This window comes from Alosa alosa, chromosome 7 (assembly GCF_017589495.1).
Source record: "Alosa alosa isolate M-15738 ecotype Scorff River chromosome 7, AALO_Geno_1.1, whole genome shotgun sequence".
NCBI lineage: Eukaryota > Metazoa > Chordata > Actinopteri > Clupeiformes > Clupeidae > Alosa > Alosa alosa.
The window spans coordinates 15,556,393-15,576,214 of NC_063195.1; the positions used below are offsets into that span (position 1 = coordinate 15,556,393).

General features: G+C 41.1%; 1 protein-coding gene across 2 annotated transcripts in view; it reads left to right on the forward strand.

Annotated features, from left to right (window-relative positions):
- The window catches only part of LOC125297789 (adhesion G protein-coupled receptor E2-like), a 26,677-nt gene extending 16,315 nt beyond the window's left edge, over nt 1-10,362 (forward strand). For both annotated transcript variants that reach the window (XM_048248268.1, XM_048248269.1), the window contains 5 exons: nt 3,794-4,011; nt 4,910-5,068; nt 7,907-8,069; nt 8,281-8,379; nt 8,767-10,362. In XM_048248268.1, coding sequence (XP_048104225.1) covers nt 3,794-4,011; nt 4,910-5,068; nt 7,907-8,069; nt 8,281-8,379; nt 8,767-8,808 — 681 coding nt within the window. In that variant the 3' untranslated portion in view covers nt 8,809-10,362. The remainder of the gene's footprint in view (nt 1-3,793; nt 4,012-4,909; nt 5,069-7,906; nt 8,070-8,280; nt 8,380-8,766) is intronic.
- The last annotated feature ends 9,460 nt before the right edge of the window (nt 10,363-19,822 follow it).

Below are 19,822 nucleotides of genomic sequence, written 5' to 3' on the forward strand. Positions count from 1 at the left end.
GAAAGTTAGGGGTTGTTTTGAAAATCTTGTCTTTGTGTTTATCTGTGTGTATGCCCCAACAAAGGCGGCAGATAGAGTATTGTTTTTAGATACCTTATCCGCTGCTGTGTCTGGGTGATATAGTGAGGAATTTTTATTTGTTGGTGGAGACTTTAACTGCACTGAAAATTATATAGATAGAAATCATACTGAGCCCCATATGCTTTCCCGCAGAACACTCACACAATGCATACAGACACATGACCTAGTTGATGTGTGGAGAATCCTTCACAAAGAGCAGAGGCAATACACCTGGGTCCATGCTCACAGCAACACACTCTCCATGGCTAGGCTTGACAGATTCTACTGTTTTAAACACCACTTGAATATTTTTGGAAACTGTTTGATTTCTCCTGTGGGTTTTTCTGATCATAATTTAGTTATCTGTATGGTAACCCTGTGCTCTGTGAAGCCAAAGAGCGCATATTGGCATTTTAACACATCCCTGTAACATGATACATTCTTTAGAGATGTTTTTAAAACTAAAAACTTTACTTTAAAAAAGAAAAGTACTTTAGCTGAGTTGCTTGGCATCAGTGCAAAGGGTGCCCTGGTCCGTTCCATCTCCGGTCTCCATGGAGTCTCTGGCCGAGCTCGATGCAGCTCTGACTTTGGGAGAACTGGAGAGGGCCCTCCAAGGTATGGAGAGTGGCAAGGCCCCTGGCCTGGATGGCATTCCAGTGGATTTTTACAAGTCATTCTGGCCGGAGGTAGGGGAGGACTTACTGGCGATGCTCAATGACAGTCTCGCCGGAGGGCGTCTGCCGTTGAGCTGTCGTAGGGCGGTCCTCACTCTCCTCCCTAAAAAAGGAGACCTAACGGAAATAAGGTGCTGGAGGCCCGTGTCGCTCTTGTGCAGTGATTACAAATTACTTTCCAAGACACTGGCCAATAGGCTAGGCAAGGTAATTGAACAGGTCATCCATCCGGACCAGACCTATTGCATACCAGGCAGATTAATCTTTGATAACGTTTCTTTGATTCGAGATGTTTTTCATGTTTCCCATTCTCTGGGTCTTGATGTTGGGTTGATCTCACTAGATCAGGAAAAAGCTTTCGATTGGGTGGAGCATAGCTATTTGTGGGATGTTTTAAAGGCCTTTGGTTTCAGTGAAGGCTTTGTGCAGAAGATCAGGGTTCTGTACAGTGTAAGGTGGAGAGCATCTTAAAGATTAATGGTGGCTTATGTGCTCCTTTTAAGGTGGGAAGGGGTGTGAGGCAGGGTTGTTCTTTGTCTGGGATGTTATATTCAATAGCAATAGAGCCTCTGTTACACAGACTAAGGAAAACTTTCAGTGGCGTGCATGTACCAGGTTGTATGGTACCCCTTTGTTTATCGGCCTATGCCGATGACAGTTGTATTGATAAGTGGGGAAAGGGATGTAGAGGTAATCTTAAGTACCCTGGGGGAATTTGGGGCTTTTTCATCGGCCAAGGTCAACTGGCCGAAAAGTGAGGCTCTATTGCTTGGTCAATGGAGAGAGGGGGAAGCAAAACTTCCAGATGGGCTGTGTTGGAAAAGAGATGGTTTTAAGTATCTGGGGGTCTTTCTGGGGAATGAAAAAGTAATGCAAAACAATTGGGAAGGGGCAGTTGAAAATGTTAAAGGGCGGCTTGAGAGGTGGAGGTGGCTGTTACCAAAGATGTCATATAGGGGGCGCACACTTATTATTAACAACTTGGTGGCATCATCTTTTTGGCATCGTCTAGCCTGTGTTGACCCTCCACCGGATCTCTTGCATAAAATACAGTCTGTTTTAGTTCATTTTTTTTGGGATAAGTTACATTGGGTCCCACAGTCTATTTTGTTTTTACCGAAGGATGAAGGTGGGCATGGTCTTATCCATCTGCAAAGCAGGACTGCAGCTTTTAGGCTGCAGTTCATAAAGAGACTCTTGGCTGGGCCCACGGATGCAGCTTGGAGTCTTGTGAACTGCTCAATCTTTCAAAGGTTTGGGGATGGACAAGTCCCTTTTCCTGATGGCATCGCATGGACTGGACGTGTCTGGTTTACCCCCTTTCTATCGGAGTCTGTTCAGAATTTGGGCCCTATTCAGTGTGCAAAGGCAGGGGTCAGTAACCTCCTTATACTGGCTTTTGCATGAGCCTGTGATTAGGGGTGCGCGTTTGGACGTTTCCGAAGTTGGATTACCTGCGCTTGAGAAGATGCTTCTCAGCTCAAAGACTGTGATTTTAAAAAATGTGATAGAGATTTGGCAGGATCTGATTTTGAGAATGTGAAGGGGTTCGCTGATTGCTTGGGGTTAAGGTCTTGTCGGGTGGTGTCACATCTCCTAAAAAAATGGCAGGATACCTGCACCGCAGGTGAAATCAAGCTGATAGAAGACGACTGCACGGGGGGCGCTGTGCCCTGATGAGCGTGATTTCTTTCCCGGGCTTGTGCTCTCATCAATTTTGGAGGAGAGTGCTTATTTGTTTTCGGCATCTAAGGAGCCGTTATCACTTTATTTTAATGTTGTTACTGGGAAGCAGTTATACCATGCATGTGTGAAAGTGTTTAACAAAAAATGTTTAACGAACAGGGTTGACACACCGTGGCGCACTGTTCTTGGTTTGAGCCCAGATAGAACACCAGAATGGAGAGCATTTTACAAACCACCTTTGGCCAAAAGAGTGGGCGATTTACAGTGGAGAATACTTCATGGGGCTGTGGCTGTCAATTCTTTTGTCTCAATTTTAAATCCAAATGTTGGTCAGGAATGTCCTTTTTGTTTTCAGAGAGAGACTATTTTTCATGCATTCTCACAATGTGTCAGACTGAGGACTTTGTTCCTTATTTTGCAGCGCTTGTTTAGTAAATTTGGTGCAGATTTCTCCACTGAGGTTTTTATTCTTGGTTTTAAGTACACAAGACGCAGGCAGAATGAATGCAAATTACTGAATTTCATTTTAGGGCAGGCCAAGATGGCCATTTATGTCAGCCGAAGAAATAAGGTGGATCAAATGCCTGGCGATGATGTTACAGTCTTGTTTCCAGCTCAAGTCAAAGCTAGAGTATTGGTTGATTTCCGTTTTTATGAAATGATGCAGGACCTTGAGACTTTTATAGACTTGTGGTGTTGTAAACAAGTGTTGTGTACAGTCATCGACAACAAGTTGCACTTTGAACATCTGTAGATGTTCTTGTTTTTATTTATTTTTTTATTTACTTTTGTGTGTTGCGCTCTTAGAAAAAAAATATGGGCATCATTGATTAATTGAGTTTTTGTGCTGTTGTGCAACACAATAAAGTACAATTTAAAATTCAAATTCTCTCTCTCTCTCTCTCTCTCCCTGTCTTTTTTTCTCTCTCTCTCTTTCTCTATCTCTCTTTCTCTCTCTCTCTTCTCCCTCTCTCTTTGTCTCTCCCTCTCTCTCTCTCTCTCTCTGTCTCTCTCTCTTCTCCCTCTCTCTTTCTCTCTCTCTCTTCTCCCTCTTTCTTTGTCTGTCTCTCTCTCTCTTTCTCTCTCTCTTCTCCTCTCTCTTTGTCTCTCTCTCTCTCTTTCTCTCTCTCTCCCTCTGTCTCTCTCTCTTCTCCCTCTCTCTTTCTCTCTCTCTCTTCTCCCTCTCTCTTTATCTCTCTCTCTCTTTCTCTCTCCCTTTCTCTCTTTCTCTGTCTCTCTTTCTCTCTCTCTTCTCCCTCTCTCTTTGTCTGTCTCTCTCTCTTTCTCTCTCTCCCTCTGTCTCTCTCTCTTCTCCCTCTCTCTTTGTCTCTCTCTCTCTCTCTCTCCCTCTGTCTTTCTCTCTCTGCTAGGCTGGCTGTAGTTTGGTGGCAGGGCTGCTGCACTACTTCTTCCTGGCTGCGTTCAGCTGGATGCTGCTGGAGGGGGTGCAGCTCTACAGGATGGTGGTGAAGGTCTTCCACACCAGCCTCCGCCCCGCCTACATGATGGCCGCCGGCTACGGAGCTCCGCTGGCCATCGTCATCATCTCCGCCATCGCCTACCCGCAAGGATACGGCACCGACCAACAGTGAGTGTGTGTGTGTGTGTGTGTGTGTGTGTGTGTGTGTACTTAAGGCTACAGGGGCTACTTTGAAGAATGCAATTCATTATTTTTTTTCTTGTGAAAATTATATTTCTTTCGCAAATTACATGTTTTAAAATAGCCTCAATTTACTAGCCAAATGATTGCTTTGCACACTGTTGACAACATCATAATCAGCTTCATGAGAATAGATTACTTTTTAATTAACATTTTGATTAATCTGCATTGCTTATCAAAAACATGAGTGAAGGAGAAAGATAAACTCATTTAGGACAGTTGGAAAACCATTCCAGAGGTGCATTCAAATTTTAGATTTTCTGTTTCCCTGTTCCCCTTGTTTTTCCAAGAGCGTTTGCAAACACTTGCAATCCGAGGAGGTAGTTCTCTGTTAATAGGATGGGACTTGGATGGAGAGTTGGAGAGATGGAATGTTTACACAAAATCATTCAAATGTTCACCTCTGCAAAAGGAACTTCCTCACCTCAGTTGAAATCTGTTGAGAATTATTAATTACTGGTTCCTTCTAGAATTCAATGCAAACGATCTATAGTTTCAGTGTTCTTTATACAGTCTATGGGCAACATCTCTGAGGGTAATAGAGTACCAAATCAATATAAAATGTGGAACATGGAAATAGCTCTGTGTTGAAAGATACTGATGCTTTAGAACTTTAAGCATTTAATGATTCATAGTCAAAGGTTGCCGTCAGTGTGATATGATATAAGTGTTCTCCCTCCAACACCCCCTCCCCCCCCACACACAGACACACACACACAAACACACCAGTTTCAACCCTAACACACACACACTCATACTCCCTCTCTCTCGCTCCATCCTTCTCTTTCTCCCTCTTTCTCTCTCCCTCTCTCCCTCTCTCCCTCAGCTGCTGGTTGTCTCTGCAGCGTGGTTTCATCTGGGCGTTCTTCGGCCCTGTGTGCATCATCATCTTCCTCAACGCCTTCTTCTTCCTCATCACACTCTGGAAGTTGGCTGAGAAGCTGACCAGCCTCAGCCCTGACCTTTCCAACCTGCAGATGATCAAGTATGTGTGTGTGTGTGTGTGTCAAGGGCATAGGTTTGGTCTTAGCTTTGGTGGGGACACATCCCCAACTCCTGTTGTCACAATACCAACATTAGTGTTTCAATACCAATACTAAGTGAAGAATCTCAATTTCAAATTTTTTTAAAACTTGATTTGGTTTGTGTGATTTGTGAGATCATTCATATCAGTGGCAATCATAGAATTTGATTGACCCTCCCCACACACACACACACACACACACACACACACACACACACACAAACACAGACATACATAGAAAGTGATGGTTGTCATCAGTGTTGGGCAAGTTACTTCAAAATCGTATTATGTATTACTCATAACTGTCATTTCAAAATAATTTGTTACATTATAATATGTATCTGAATTGTAAGGCATTACACTACTATTGTATTACTTTTGAGTTACTTTCACCAAAATATCTAGAAATATGAATTTGGAATTCTAAACGCAGTTTATTATGCTCAATGCAGCTCATTGCACTTCTAATGGAGTGTGATGTGGTATAACATAATGACTGAGCTAGGCTTAAGGCTAACAACAGTAGAATGCAATAGGCACAGTGATGGCTCATGATGCAATACAAGGAACAATCATAGCCAGAATTTTGTTAAAAGCAGACCAAAGGTCAAAGTCTGGTCAATTGTGATAGAAATGCTGTAACTTTAGGCTTAGGCCTACTCATTAAAATTAACAGAGAGCCCACTACCTGTATATTGCAACCCAAAACTTAGACATGTCAAGATTTCTGAAACATGTAATATGTATTTCAAATACAAAATAGTATTTTGTAATTTTTATTTTATTGGGTTGAAGGAAATGGCTCTGTATTTTGTATCAAAATACTTTATTGGTGTGTATTTTTGTATTTTAAAAATACTGCAAAATACTATGTGAAAAACACTAAAAAAAGTTACTACTTGATGAATAATTGGTAATTAGGCAACAATGGTTAATGTTTATCGCAATCAGCTAATGTGAGAACAGCTGTGTTCAATGACATTCACAGCTTTTCAGTGACGGCCTTTTCTTAAGCATCAGCTCTGGTCTGAAGTATAAGTATAAATACTCTTTTGATCCCGTGAGAGAAATTTGGTCTCTGCATTTATCCCAATCTGTGAATTAGTGAAACACACTCATCACACAGTGAACACACAGTGAGGTACCCACTAATCACGGCGCAGTGAGCTGCCTGCAACAACAGCGGCGCGGGGAGCAGTGAGGGGTTAGGTGCCTTGCTCAAGGGCACTTCAGCCGTGCCTACTGATCGGGTTTGAACCGGCAACCCTCGGTCACAAGTCCAGCGCTAACCAGTAGGCCCGGCTGCCCTGAAGCACTGGTGTGAAGTCGACGCATGAAGTAAAGATGAGCAAGTTTACCTGTGCAAGTTCACATAAGGACACCGACAAAGGCAACAATGTCCTTTTGTATCCAAGCCAATTAACAGAAAAATGTCAGATATCTCAATGAACCACAATGACATCAATAGATGGTAAGGTGTTGAGTGTGTTTGAATTCCCTTCCTTGTAGCATCCTTTTCTGCATTGCACAGTGGGGAGAAGTTCACCTTGTTTAATTAAATAACAATTATATTTCCTTATTAGCTGCATACTTAAGGTTGGATATATTAAGGCAAGTCAAGTTTCTCACATACTGGAAGTTCAAGATATACAGCCTTATGATTTTCTTATTCAGTTCTACACTGGACTTGAATTACGAAATTCGGCACAGATACACAATTATGATTTTGGCCTATTGATTATAATGTGGTTAATTGTAAGTATAAATATATTTTAATCTCTGCATTTATCCCAATCCATTGAATTAGTGAAACACTCAGCACACAGTGAGGTGAAGCACACACTAATCCCGGCGCAGTGAGCTGCCTGCAACAACAGCAGCTTGGGTAGCAATGAGGGGTCGGGTTCAATCGGCAACCCTCCGGTTACAAGTCCAAGCGCTAACCAGTAGGCCACGGCTGCGAATTGAAAGCTCTGTCAGTCAAATTCAATATCAAAATGTTTTACTTTGGCCTTTTATGGGGTATGTATTGGCAGACAGCCCTGGTAACTTACCGTTGTCGTTGACACACCTGCTCGCTTGACTGCCACTGCAAGTAGCCTGTGCATTGGCATTCTCCATGCGTGTAGCCTGCGTGTCAGATAATCCTGACGTTTCTTGTATTGTCGTGCTGGCTGTCGGAATGATCAGCAGTACAAATAAGTTCGCTAAAATATTGGTGGGGACAATTTTGTCATCTTAAAATTTTGATTAGGACTAGTCCTTAGCGTCCCACCCTAAATCTACGCCCATGTGTGTGTGTGTGTGTGTGTGTGTGTGTGTGTGTGTGTGTGTGTGTGTGTGTGTGTGTGTGTGTGTGTGTGTGTGTGTGTGTGTGTGTGTGATATGTGTGTGTGTGTGTGTGTGTGTGTGTGTGTGTGTGTGTGTGTGTGTGTGTGTGTTTGTGCTTGTGTAGGGCGTGACATGAGAAGTGAGAGGTGACATGAAAGCTCAGCGGTTTCTTGCCCAAAAAACACAGGAAGCAGGCTGTAGATTTACGACGCCACCCTTTAACAGCATGACACATGTACTTGTGAGAGAACAAAAACACATACACGTACACGCACACACACACACAAACATCTAAACATTTAAAACTCTTTCTTTCTCTTTCTCTCTTTCTCTCTTTCTCTGTGTCTCAGTTTCTCTCCCTCAGATTATGTATTGGTATAAATGTATAGCTTTAAAGTGCTGCCAACAGCTGTTAACATATTCTCTCTCTCTGTCTCTGTCTCTTTCTCTATCTCTCTCTCTCTGTAGGGGTTTCACAATGACTGCGATGGCTCAGCTGTGTGTCCTGGGGGGCATGTGGATGTTTGGCTGCATCATGTTCCAGAGTGTGGCCATGGCCTACCTCTTCACCATCCTCAACAGCCTACAGGGGGTGCTCATCTTCCTCATGCACTGCCTCATGTCAAAACCTGTGAGTCACACTCTCTCTCTCTTTCTCACGCACGCACGCACGCACGCACGCACGCACACACACACACACACACACACACACCCGTAATGCTATCAAAGGAATTTATAAAGAACATATTATGTGAAATGTTTTTATGACTTGAGTATATTGCTTTCTGGATCTCTGACAATAAATGTTTTCAACTTGGCTTACACAACACTACACCCTGCAGGTGAGAGATGAGTATGCTAAGTTCCTGAGTGGCATCTTCACCCCAGAAAAGAGGAGATACACAGAGTACACCTCCAATCCTTCCAGCAACAGCCAGCAGGTACGACGTGTGTGTGTGTGTGTGTTTGTGTGTGTGTGTGTGTTTGTGTGTGTGTTTGTGTGTGTGTGTGTGTGTGTGTGTGTCACAAAATACTGTGCCATCTCTGCTATTATTGGCTGTCACCACATATGGTGGAGACGTTGTTACTTATACCCATAATAACTGCTTATTGAGTGATATTGTGATGACCTGCTGCTGCCACTGGCCTTTCCATGTGGACATAAATAAGTGATTAAAATGTGTATTTTTTTATTTCCTTACATCACTACCAAGACCATATGAAGCTCTACAAAAACCTTTACATAACAATTGCTTACCTTTGTCCTGTGTGTGACTGCACTAGCATTTGATTCATCTCTGTAAATTACATTTGATCTTCTCCTGCAGCCTTTGAAAACCAACCCGAGTACGGGTCAGTCACAGATATGAGACAACCCATGACCTTCAGAAGATCCATAATGCTTTGCAAGCCCAGAATTCTGTATTATGTACAGGTGATCATCTTTTTTTTCCAGAGATGTTCTGAAAGAGATTTGGGTAACACTTTATAATAACTACAAACAATTAATCATTTATTAAGCCTTTGTGTCACCGAGATTTGTCTCACAAAACAGCCATTCTTTCATTTTAAACCCCAGCAGATGTCATCAGAATTTGCTAAAGGCTGTGCAAAAGATGCTTAAAATCATTACAGATGCTTAAGATCATCATAGATCATCACATATGTTCCTATATGTGTACTTAGCCCTTAGTGTACACATGTGTGTGATTTATGGTTTATTATTATTATTATTATTATTATTATTATTATTATTATTTTTATTTGTTAGGGACCATGTACACTTTTTAACATAAATGTTGCCACTTGATGCATTGCACCAGAGTGAGCTAGTTAGTCAGGCTAATTTACATTTGCACTTCTCAACTGAATTGTGTTTCCGACATCCAAGTCAAAGATCCCTGAAAGTGTATCCAAAACTCAGGAAGAGGTTTTGTTTTTGACCCAGTGTACATATCCTTATTTTTTATAGAATGGAAGAATCTTAGATTTTATATATTATTTTATATTTTTTATATTTGAACAAATACATTTTAATTAATCTATTTACAATTTTTATATTTTATGTCAAGACTATTTAATGTACCTATTCTTTATTTCCTTAAGAGTATGCATTGGTGATAAGAACATACTGTTTATCGGATTCGAGTTGTTTGAGTGGTATTGAATGCACCGCTAAGTCTATCGTGGCACTCTTGTGTAGGATTTGAGTTGTTTGTTGTTGTATCACATGGGGCATATACTATATGCATTTCTTTGACATTGTGTTTATATTTGTCACAATTTATTGCTATTTTTACGTCATTTATGAATTTTAAAAAACTAAAAAACCTACAGATTGCACATTTTCACTGGGTTTTCTGAAGGGTTTTGGTACATTGTTGAATTAATTAAAGGTTTAGAGTTATGTGAGTCTTAACTGTGTTAACTGCTTTTGTGTCCACACACACATGTCTAACAGAGCATAGCATTCCATTGTAGTCCCACCATCTTTCAGTGCTTCGTCAATTTTGAGAAATCACAGTGTTCACAAGATTTTACATATTTCATCTACTAATCCATATTGCCATCTTCACCAAGTGTGACAATGTTTAAAAACTTTATTTATTCATGCATGCATTTCATCAGGGACACACTTTGCTTTGATTGCTGTTAATATGCCATACAATAAGTTCCATAAAAATAAAAGAAAAACTTTCCATGACAATTATACACATTGCATTATTCACATGCAATTATAATAGTTGAAGAAGCAAGAGAAGAAGTCAGGCCGACATTAGCGAAGCGGCAGCACCAAACTGGACAGCTGACCCACTAGTGCTGACCAATCTGACTGCAGATAAGGTAGTCCCCACATTTGTGAGTACATGGGTAAATTTGTTTGGTTACACTTTACTTGACATTGTCAACATAAGAGTGACATGACACTGTCATGAACATGTCATAAACAAGTCATAAACGTTTATGACATAACGCTTCTGTTATTAGGTGTCATTTGGTTTTTGGCATAACAAGTTAGGATTAGAGTTAAGTATGGAGCTAAATTTGTCTCAATAGTATTTGTATATGCGCAGAGGGGCATCCACAAATATTTCTTGATTTGTATGTGTGTTTTGATATCTACAAATAAAAAAATCATATTTGTAACTCGGATATTGATTTTTACAAATATAGATGTGCATTTGTAAATAAAATGCCATTTGTTAAACCGAAAATTTCATTTGTGAAATGTGAGTCTGCATTTGTGGATCACCAGCACACGCATTCTTCGCTTTCCAAAGTTATGTGTTTTTGAGACGTTCTTCACATGAAAGTCACAGAAATCCACAAGTAAATAGGCCTACTTTAATTCACCGACACACAGAAATCACAATTCAGTAGATGGCGACATCCACAAATATTTCTTGACTTGCATTAGAGTTAGGATTAGGGTTCATGTGTCATGACAGTGTCATGTGTTCATGACAGTCGTATGTCACTCTTATGTTGATACTGTCAAGTAAAGTGTTACCAATTTGTTTTGCTCTTTTTTATTTCAAAAAGGACGGTAACACTTTACTTGACAGTATCGACATAAGAATGACATGAACACATTACCTGTTTTAACTCCACTACCACTCACACACACACACACACACACACACACACACACACAAACACACATAAACACCCACACTCTCCTCCCTCTTTCTAACACAAACACACACACACACACACATCCTCCATCACACACAGATACACTCTCCTCCCTCTTTAACAGACTCACACACACACTCCTCCCTCTCTTACACACACACTTATTAAATTGACCCAGTTATTTTATAGATGAATTCCATTCATAATTATGTGAAAATATAGCTATCAGAAAAAAATATTTTACCTGTGTTGTACTAAAAATTTGACTGAATTTAAAATAATAATGGGCATACTAGTACTCTGTTGTCCAATGGTGCAATGGCATGTCCTGTGGTACAACAAATTGAATTGTGAGTGGAAAAGGTATTTTAATGAAGAATTTATGTAAAAAGTGTTATAGTAGTATAATAATGCCATCATTACTATGCAGCTATAAGGATGAAATGAAGATTCCTTGGGTTTTATACTAAATATAATGAATGTAACCCAGACATTTGGGTGAAGTCTCTATGTGTACATCTTATAGTATATAAATAACATAAATTGGGGCAAACTAAGGGCCAATCTCAATTCTCTGTTTTACCCCTTCCCCTTCCCCTATCCCTTCATCTTACCCCTAGCCCTTGTCCCTCGAAACCGAGTGGCAAGACATAGGGGTGAAGAATATTCCCCTTGGAAATGAGATACCACTAGCCAACCATAAGGGAGAGCTGGATGATTGAAACACTTGAATTAACGTAATTTACAGAGATCGTACCACACTGAAAGCTAATATTTTGTCACTAGCAACCTGTCTTCTGTCAAATAGGCTATAATTGCAATTCAGCTCGGAATAAAACCGTTCAGGAATTATTTCAACAACAGCTGAACGTGCCTATGTTCGTTCGCAGCCTACCTTGGTCCGGGTGAATGAAACAGGGATGGGGGACAAAATAAACATGCAGTTTGCTTTGTAAACATCCCACAACTCCTTTGATATTTTACAATAATATCAAATGGTCGTTACTTGACATCAGAAGCAATCGCTACCTGTAATAGCCTATCGCAGGAGTCGGCAGCAGTAGGCCTATGCAGCATTCATATCAGACAAGCGGTAAAAAAGTTCAGCGAATTTAGCTGCTGTTGGACTTTACATTTCTGACATGGTATGCTGCCAATTCGCAGGGTAGACATGGAAATATGTAAAATGCGAGACATTCGGCGCAAATAATGATGTGCTGTTAACATTCACAAAACAGCGATTTTTGAAAACTTCCTCGTGAAGAACAGGACCTTCAATATATGGTCACAAGATTGAATGCAACATAAAACAATTACCATTTTAATTTTATAATCCTTATTAATGCCAACATTTCATGTCAATGAATCTCTCGGTGTGCTTACCCAGCTAGCACAGTTACGTTGCCAGTACGTTGCTGCAATGTAACTGAATGACCCAAAATACATTGCCACAACGTGGTATCCAGCGTTGCCACAACATGCAAAGTGAAGGTGAGAATTAAGTAACGCAAGCGTCACTCCCCAACGTTGCTAATCCGTAACTGCAACATTAAGTTACATTGCAGCAACGTGGAATTGAAAGGTGCCGTTTCGTAACCGTAGCGTAAGTTACCGGCGCCACCAGTCCTGTTCAGCAAGCGTTGCCACAACATGCAAAGTGAAAGGTGACAACTTCGTAACATAGCGTAACTCCCCAGCGTCGCCACTCCGTAACCGCAACATCAGGTGGCGTTGCAGCAGCGTGGAGTTGAAAGGTGCGTTTCGTAACCGTAGCGTAAGTTACCGGCGCCACCAGTCCTGTTTAGCAACGTTGCCACAACATGCAAAGTGAAGGTGACAATTTCGTAACTGCAGCGTAACTCCCCAACCTCGCCACTCCGTAACCACAACATCAGGTGGCGTTGCAGCAGCGTGGGTTGAAAGTTGCCGTTCGTAACCGTAGCGTAAAGTTACCGGCGCTACCAGTCCTGTTTAGCAGCGTTGCCACAACATGCAAAGTGAAAGATGACAATTAAGTAACGCAACTTAACTCCCCAGCGTTGCCAATCCGTTATCTGCAACATTGTTGTAGCAGCGTGGAATTGAAAGGTGCCAATTTAAGTAACCGTGCGTAAAGTTACGGACGTCGCCAGTCCTTAACAACAACTGCAGGCAACATTACGGACAGCGTCGCAAAGTGAAATGTTTCATTCGTAACCATAGCGTAACTTTCCAATCCGTAACCGCAACAATAATAAAATTATAGTATATAATTACTACCCTTCTTACAGCACTTGTACATAGGCCAATTAATACCTGTAGGCACAGCAAATGCTTTGATCCAGGTGATATTATTGTTACTGTGGGAGAGAGACAACTTATGTAACATCAGATCACATCTTCATGGTTATCCATTTTGCTATTAATTGCATATAGTCTATGTATGAGCTTACCTTATCTGTGTAGCTGATTTTCAACCATTCAGGCTTATGTCCTCCAACAAGACACATAATGGAATTGTCAGCTGGACTTTTATACTGGGTTAGAACTAGTAGTTTCACATCCACGGTTTCTTTTTTTTTTTTAAATAAACTATTCAATTTATTGTTCAAAAAATCAGTAAGAGTTGAGCCTAAGCTAAACTGTTTCAACCATATTGTTTCAAAATCAATAACAATAATAGCCTATAAATGAGGCAACTGACTTGCAATGCATGCTGGGAAGCAAACCTCAACATGAAATAAGAGACACCTTAGGCTACATTAGTTCCCCCCTCATTATGAAATACTTTTTACAGTTTTTCTCAGTTGCTAAAACACTAAAACCCATTGGCTGAAGAAGGTTCTCAGTTGCCTGAACTCATTTAGCTAATTGTTCAGTCTGTTGTCAATACCTTAAACCATTTCAGAAAAACTTTAAACACTCATTCTCAAAACACATTCTGCACTAATGTTCATGTACTGTGGCAAAAATGAAATAGAAATAGACATTACCTTAATACCTTAAACCATTTCACATGGTAAAACACAATTTGCAGATCCCACTTACACTTTTCAGCAAAACTCTAAACACATTCGCATTCTCAAAACACATTCTGAAATCTAATGCACATGTCATCCATACTGGTAAACACAAGTGACAACAATTACAGTTTTTTTCAATTGCTAAAACACAATTTCTGAAACTTTGCTCCATTTTCTTAAAGCATTAAACACAAAACCCTATTTACAAGCACTATTTATAAAACCTCTGACTCCTCTTGAAAATCAAACTTTCGCCTCAAAATAGGAAACATCAAGTAGAAATTACTACTTTGCTTTGCTCTTTGCATTTTTTTGTTCTTCCTCCTCCTTGTACCTCTATTTTTACAGTATCCTGCATCTCACAAACTTGTCCTTTGATTCTTGTTCTTTGTTGATATGAACTTGCACCAGTCAAAATCTATTGAGCAGTCAGTACTGTAAACAAATGGAAAGCACAATGTTCAGGGCCATACGATTTGTTTACAGTATTGAACAGTATACAGCCTACAATGCACTGTACTACAGTGTCCAATAAAAAATCCTCTTTCTTGCCATCCTCCCCTTCCTCCTCATCCCCCACCTTGCATATGCACTCGTCCTCTTACATAGTTTCTTCTATCCATTTTCATTCCCACCTTCAACAACCTGTTTGCTTTCTGAACTGGCGTATATTGATTTTGTCTCATCATTTGAAACAAGTGAAATCAATTTTGAGTGGTTGTGTTTAATCGATGACATGTGTATGTCTATTTCTATTTCATTTTTGCCACTTGTGTTTACCAGTATGGATACAGTACATGAACATTAGTGCAGAATGTGTTTTGAGAATGAGTGTTTAAAGTTTTTCTAAAATTTGTGTTTTACCATGTGAAATGGTTTAAGGTATTGACAACAGACTGAATAATTAGCTTAATGAGTTCAAGCAACTGAGAACTTTCTTCAGCCAATGGATTTTAGTGTTTTAGCAACTGAGAAAAAACTGTAAGTACTCATATATTTTAAATGTTACATGTAATGTACATATACAGTATGTATCACCACATATGTATTGTGCATACATTGTATGTGCATGGTCTCATATATACATATATATTGTAACATATATTGTGCATATATGTTACAATATATATGTACATATATCTTTACAAGTATTACCAATACAGTTCCCCATATACATCTGAATACATTATGGTGGATATTTCTAACTAATTTGGGGCAGTCATGGCCTACTGGTCAGGACTTGAAACCGAAGGGTTGCTGGTTCGATCCCCGACCAATAGGTAAAATGCTGACCTGATCACGATGTTGTGGCATTCTTCATGGTAGCAAATGGCAACATCATCAGCTGACCAGTTCACAATGTTGTGGCTACATCACTCACAATACTACATGGCAACGTCATCGGCTGACGTCGCGGGGACGGTTCCCATGACACTAAATGGTAACGTCATCAGCTGACCAGTTCACAACGTTGGGTCAACATCACTCACAGTACTACATGGCAACGTCATCGACTGATGTTGTGGTGACGTTTCCCACGGCATCAAATGGCAACGTCATCAGCAGACCCGTTTACAACATTGTGGCAACATCACTCCAAATACTACATGGCAACATCATCGGCTGACGTCGCCGGTACATTTCCCACAGCACCAAATGGCAACGTCATCGGCTGACCTAATCACGATGTTGTGGCAACATCACTCCAAATACTACATGGCAACATCATCGGCTGGCGTTGCGGGGCGTTTCCACGGAACCAAATGGCTTAGCGTCATCAGCTGACCCGTTTACAGCGTTGTGGCAACATCACTCCAAATACTACATGTAAGCGTCATTGGCTGACATGCGGGGACATTTCCTGATACTAAATGCAGCGTCATCAGCTGACCTGATCATGATGTTGTGGCAGCATCACTCACAATACTACATGGCAGCGTCATAGGCAGGCGTGTGAAAGCGTTTCCCACAGCGCAAATGGCAATGTCACCAGCTGACCTAATCACAATGTTGTGGCACCGTTCTTAGCGGTACCAAATTGCAACAACATCATCAGCTGACCAGGTACCAAATGACAACATTGTCGCAGCTGCAATGTTACTAATGGTACCAAATGACAACATTGTCTTGCAAAGTATCTGTGACGTTGCAACAACGTAGCCAGAAGGTAATGTCGCGGTGACCAAATGACAACTTTATGGCGAAGTTGCTGCAACGTCATGTGTTTTTCCGGTGTGAGCGGTGTATGTTGGGTATTTCTCTTACCCCTCGGTTTCAAGTAAGCTCCCGATCTTGCTTGGTTTTAAGGGGTATCTACCCCTTGCCCTTATCCCTACCCCTCGATCGAAATGAGAATTGAGATAGCCCTTCGTCTCACGTGCACGCGCAAAACTAAGGGGAAGGGGGAAGGGGAAGCATTGAGATTGGCCCTAATATGCCTTGGGCTCATCTATCTTATCTGTCCAACATTCTCTGAATTAAATAATGACATTCTTTATTTTGTTGCACCGGTGGACACATTTTAGGACTACCACACCAAAAAGTGAATAATATGCAAAATATATGAAGAATTATAAATGGACACATTCAGTCTTCATTCATACTGTCTATACGTTTGTATGTATGTATGTATTTATACCTTGGTGGAAGTCCTTAAACCCTGTATGATTAAATCCATAGGTGCCAACTCTCACGCATTGGCCGTGAGACACATGCATTTGATTAGTTTCACACACTCACACGCCACACCCCCGATTTCTCACGCTGTGTCAGTGTCAATACCTGGCAGATAAGGTTCAACTAAACTAAACCTATACATATGATATCACACATCATATGAACGTGCGGAATCTAGGCTTTCCAATGATATTAGCGCCAAGTTGCTGTGATAAATGGTTCGTGAAAATTACCATTGAACTGACGTGCAATTTAGGCTAATCATATTTGCATTTTGCACACAGTGCACACCCATTACTCTCGGTTTAATATTTCACTAACCCTTCACACAACACGTGGCAAACCCAATATCACAATAAACAGCAAACCGTACCGAATACGAGGATATAAAGCATGCCTCTGTGCAATAAGTGGTTCCTGAGTAGACTAATCCGGTTTTGAAATTGCAACACATTTCTACATAGCCTCTTTGGGGCGAAATTATAATGTAGGCCTATTCTAATGTAAACTATTTGTCAGTAGGCCTACATACATTTTTGTAAATTGCTCAGCCATAGATTATCCCACTATCATGGTTCTTATATTGTCAGGTTCCAGCCAATCCCATTACAGATAAATGAATATGGCATGCTTCCTAGTGACATTAATGCAAAAATATGAAGAAAATCAAATAACGAGACACAAATATTGATATAAAGCCTGACATAAGCCATATGCAAACATTCACATCATGCAAATATGGGTACATCCTGAAAAAGGAATAGCATGTAGGCTATAGGCTATGGCCATTACAATGACCATTACAACAACTAGCTGAATAACACAGGTGACCACTTCTGAATAATTTCATGGAGTGCTGAAATGTACACACATTTTTGAACATTTCTGAACTGTGAAATGTAGCATATGTTTTTGTGGTTGTGAACTTATTGCAATATCACCATAACTATTCCACCTGTGTGTGCATGGTTATAATTCTGAAGTGCAAAATAGCTTAGGCTACAGCACAAATATTTCCATAAAAATAAGCAAGTCTGACCTCTGAATTTATTTTGAAAGTGCACCTGATTGATGCATTTAAAAGTTAAAATATACAAACATTTCTTAAATTCTTACAAAACACCCACCAACTTTTTAAAATGGTTAAAAAAAGACACACACACACACACACACACACACTTTTGCCGTGCGAAATACCAGTGCTGTTTTCAGCATCTGTTTAGTGCTTCATTGTCATTTTCATTGGACTCTCCCATTTGCGTGTAAATCGCTCATAAACTTTTTTTTTTGTTACACGCATTCTCCCATTCCGCTTCTGTCACACACACAGTGACAAGCGCCAAATTCCCCGCAGTGTTGAAGAGATCAGTCTTCCCCCTCACTTTTGATAAGGTAAAAGCCTTATAGGTACGCCAAATAAATAATAACCTATAGGTTTACGCTAGGCTAGGTAAAACTCCCCGTTAACAGAATCACGTCACTAACCACAGCTAAGACTGCACAATCTCTTTTCACTCTGTTGGATATCTGAAGCCAGTTTGTCTACTTAGATACTGTAAATCCTCAAATTATGGCCAGGGTCTTAAGACAAAGTACAGGCCTTTAGGGGCAGGATTGTATATAAGTATAAGTATAGTATAAGTATATATACTTTTTTGATCCCGTGAGGGAAATTTGGTCTCTGCATTTTAACCCAATCGGTGAATTAGTGAAACACAAACAGCATACAGTGAACACACAGTGAGGTGAAGCACACACTAATCCCGGCTCAGTGAGCTGCCTGCTTCAACGGCGGCGCTCGGGGAACAGTGAGGGGTCAGGTGCCTTGCTCAAGGGCACTTCAGCCGCTGCCCACTGGTCGGGGCTCGAACCGGCAACCCTCCGGTTACAAGTCCAGAGTGGTAACCAGTGGGCCACGGCTGCCCACAATTCGAGACAGCCCTTTATTTCTTATGCGAGTTTTATTTTGAGACATGCGTTTCTTGGAGCAGCATACTGGTAGGCCTTCAAATTTTTTTCAGTTTAGTTTGATATTCCCTGGTCCCAGGGATGGATTACTGCACGGGGCCTTCCGGGCCCAGGCCCAGGGGCCCAAGGTGTCAGGGGGCCCTGAAGCCCAAGTCTTTGCATGGAATCATTGCCTCAATATCAACACATCAGGATGTAGGCTATGAATCTGATTGAATTTAGTATGCCCATCCCCAAAATGCACCAGAATACAGGAAATCACATTAAACAAATTACAAAAATTCTGGGGGAGTACCCCCAAACCCCCCTTCCACATATGCGACAATTAGTGGGGAGCCCTTAATACATCTGGGCCCAGGGGCCCAAAAGTTCATAATCCGTCCATGCCTGGTTCCTACACCTGAGAACAACTGATGTAGGTTTTTTTTACTGTAGGTATAATGCTGAATGAGCCAAACAAAAATTTCCGCAGCAAAATTTTGGTTGGCCCCACCAAATCTCACTCCAAGGTTTTTTGAAAAGTTGGCAGCCCTGTGATTACTACCAGATACATATACACACACATGCACGCGCACAGAGAGGGGAGAGAGGGAGAGAGAAGTGCTGAAGACAGCAGGAAGTGGGGGAGTTGGAGTGGAACAGTCTGGGAGAGTCTGGCTAATAATCAAAGGTTGCGTCTACTGCCACCTAGTGGATACATTTTGTAAATGCCTGTCTTCAGTAGCAGCTGAACAGCTGTGGTCAGACATCAACTCTATTTTTCTTCTCCTCTTTTGGGCTTTTTTATGCCTTTAATGATAGGACAGTGGAGAGAGACAGGAAGCGAATGGGAGAGAGAGCAGGGGTGGGATCCGGAAGGGATCAGGGCACGGGAATCAAACCCAGGTCGCTGGCGTACGGTGCAGGTGCCCCAGCTAGTTGCGCCACAACTGGGGCCTTTCTTCTCCTCTTTACAGATCTTTCTTTTTTTCATGAAAGGAATAGAATCTGTCTTTTCCAGCTGTAGGTCTACAGCAACAAACACAAACTAATAGAGCTCGACCAACACACGTGGGACACAGGCTTCTGAGGGAGTACTGGAGTTGTATCTAAGAAAAGTCAT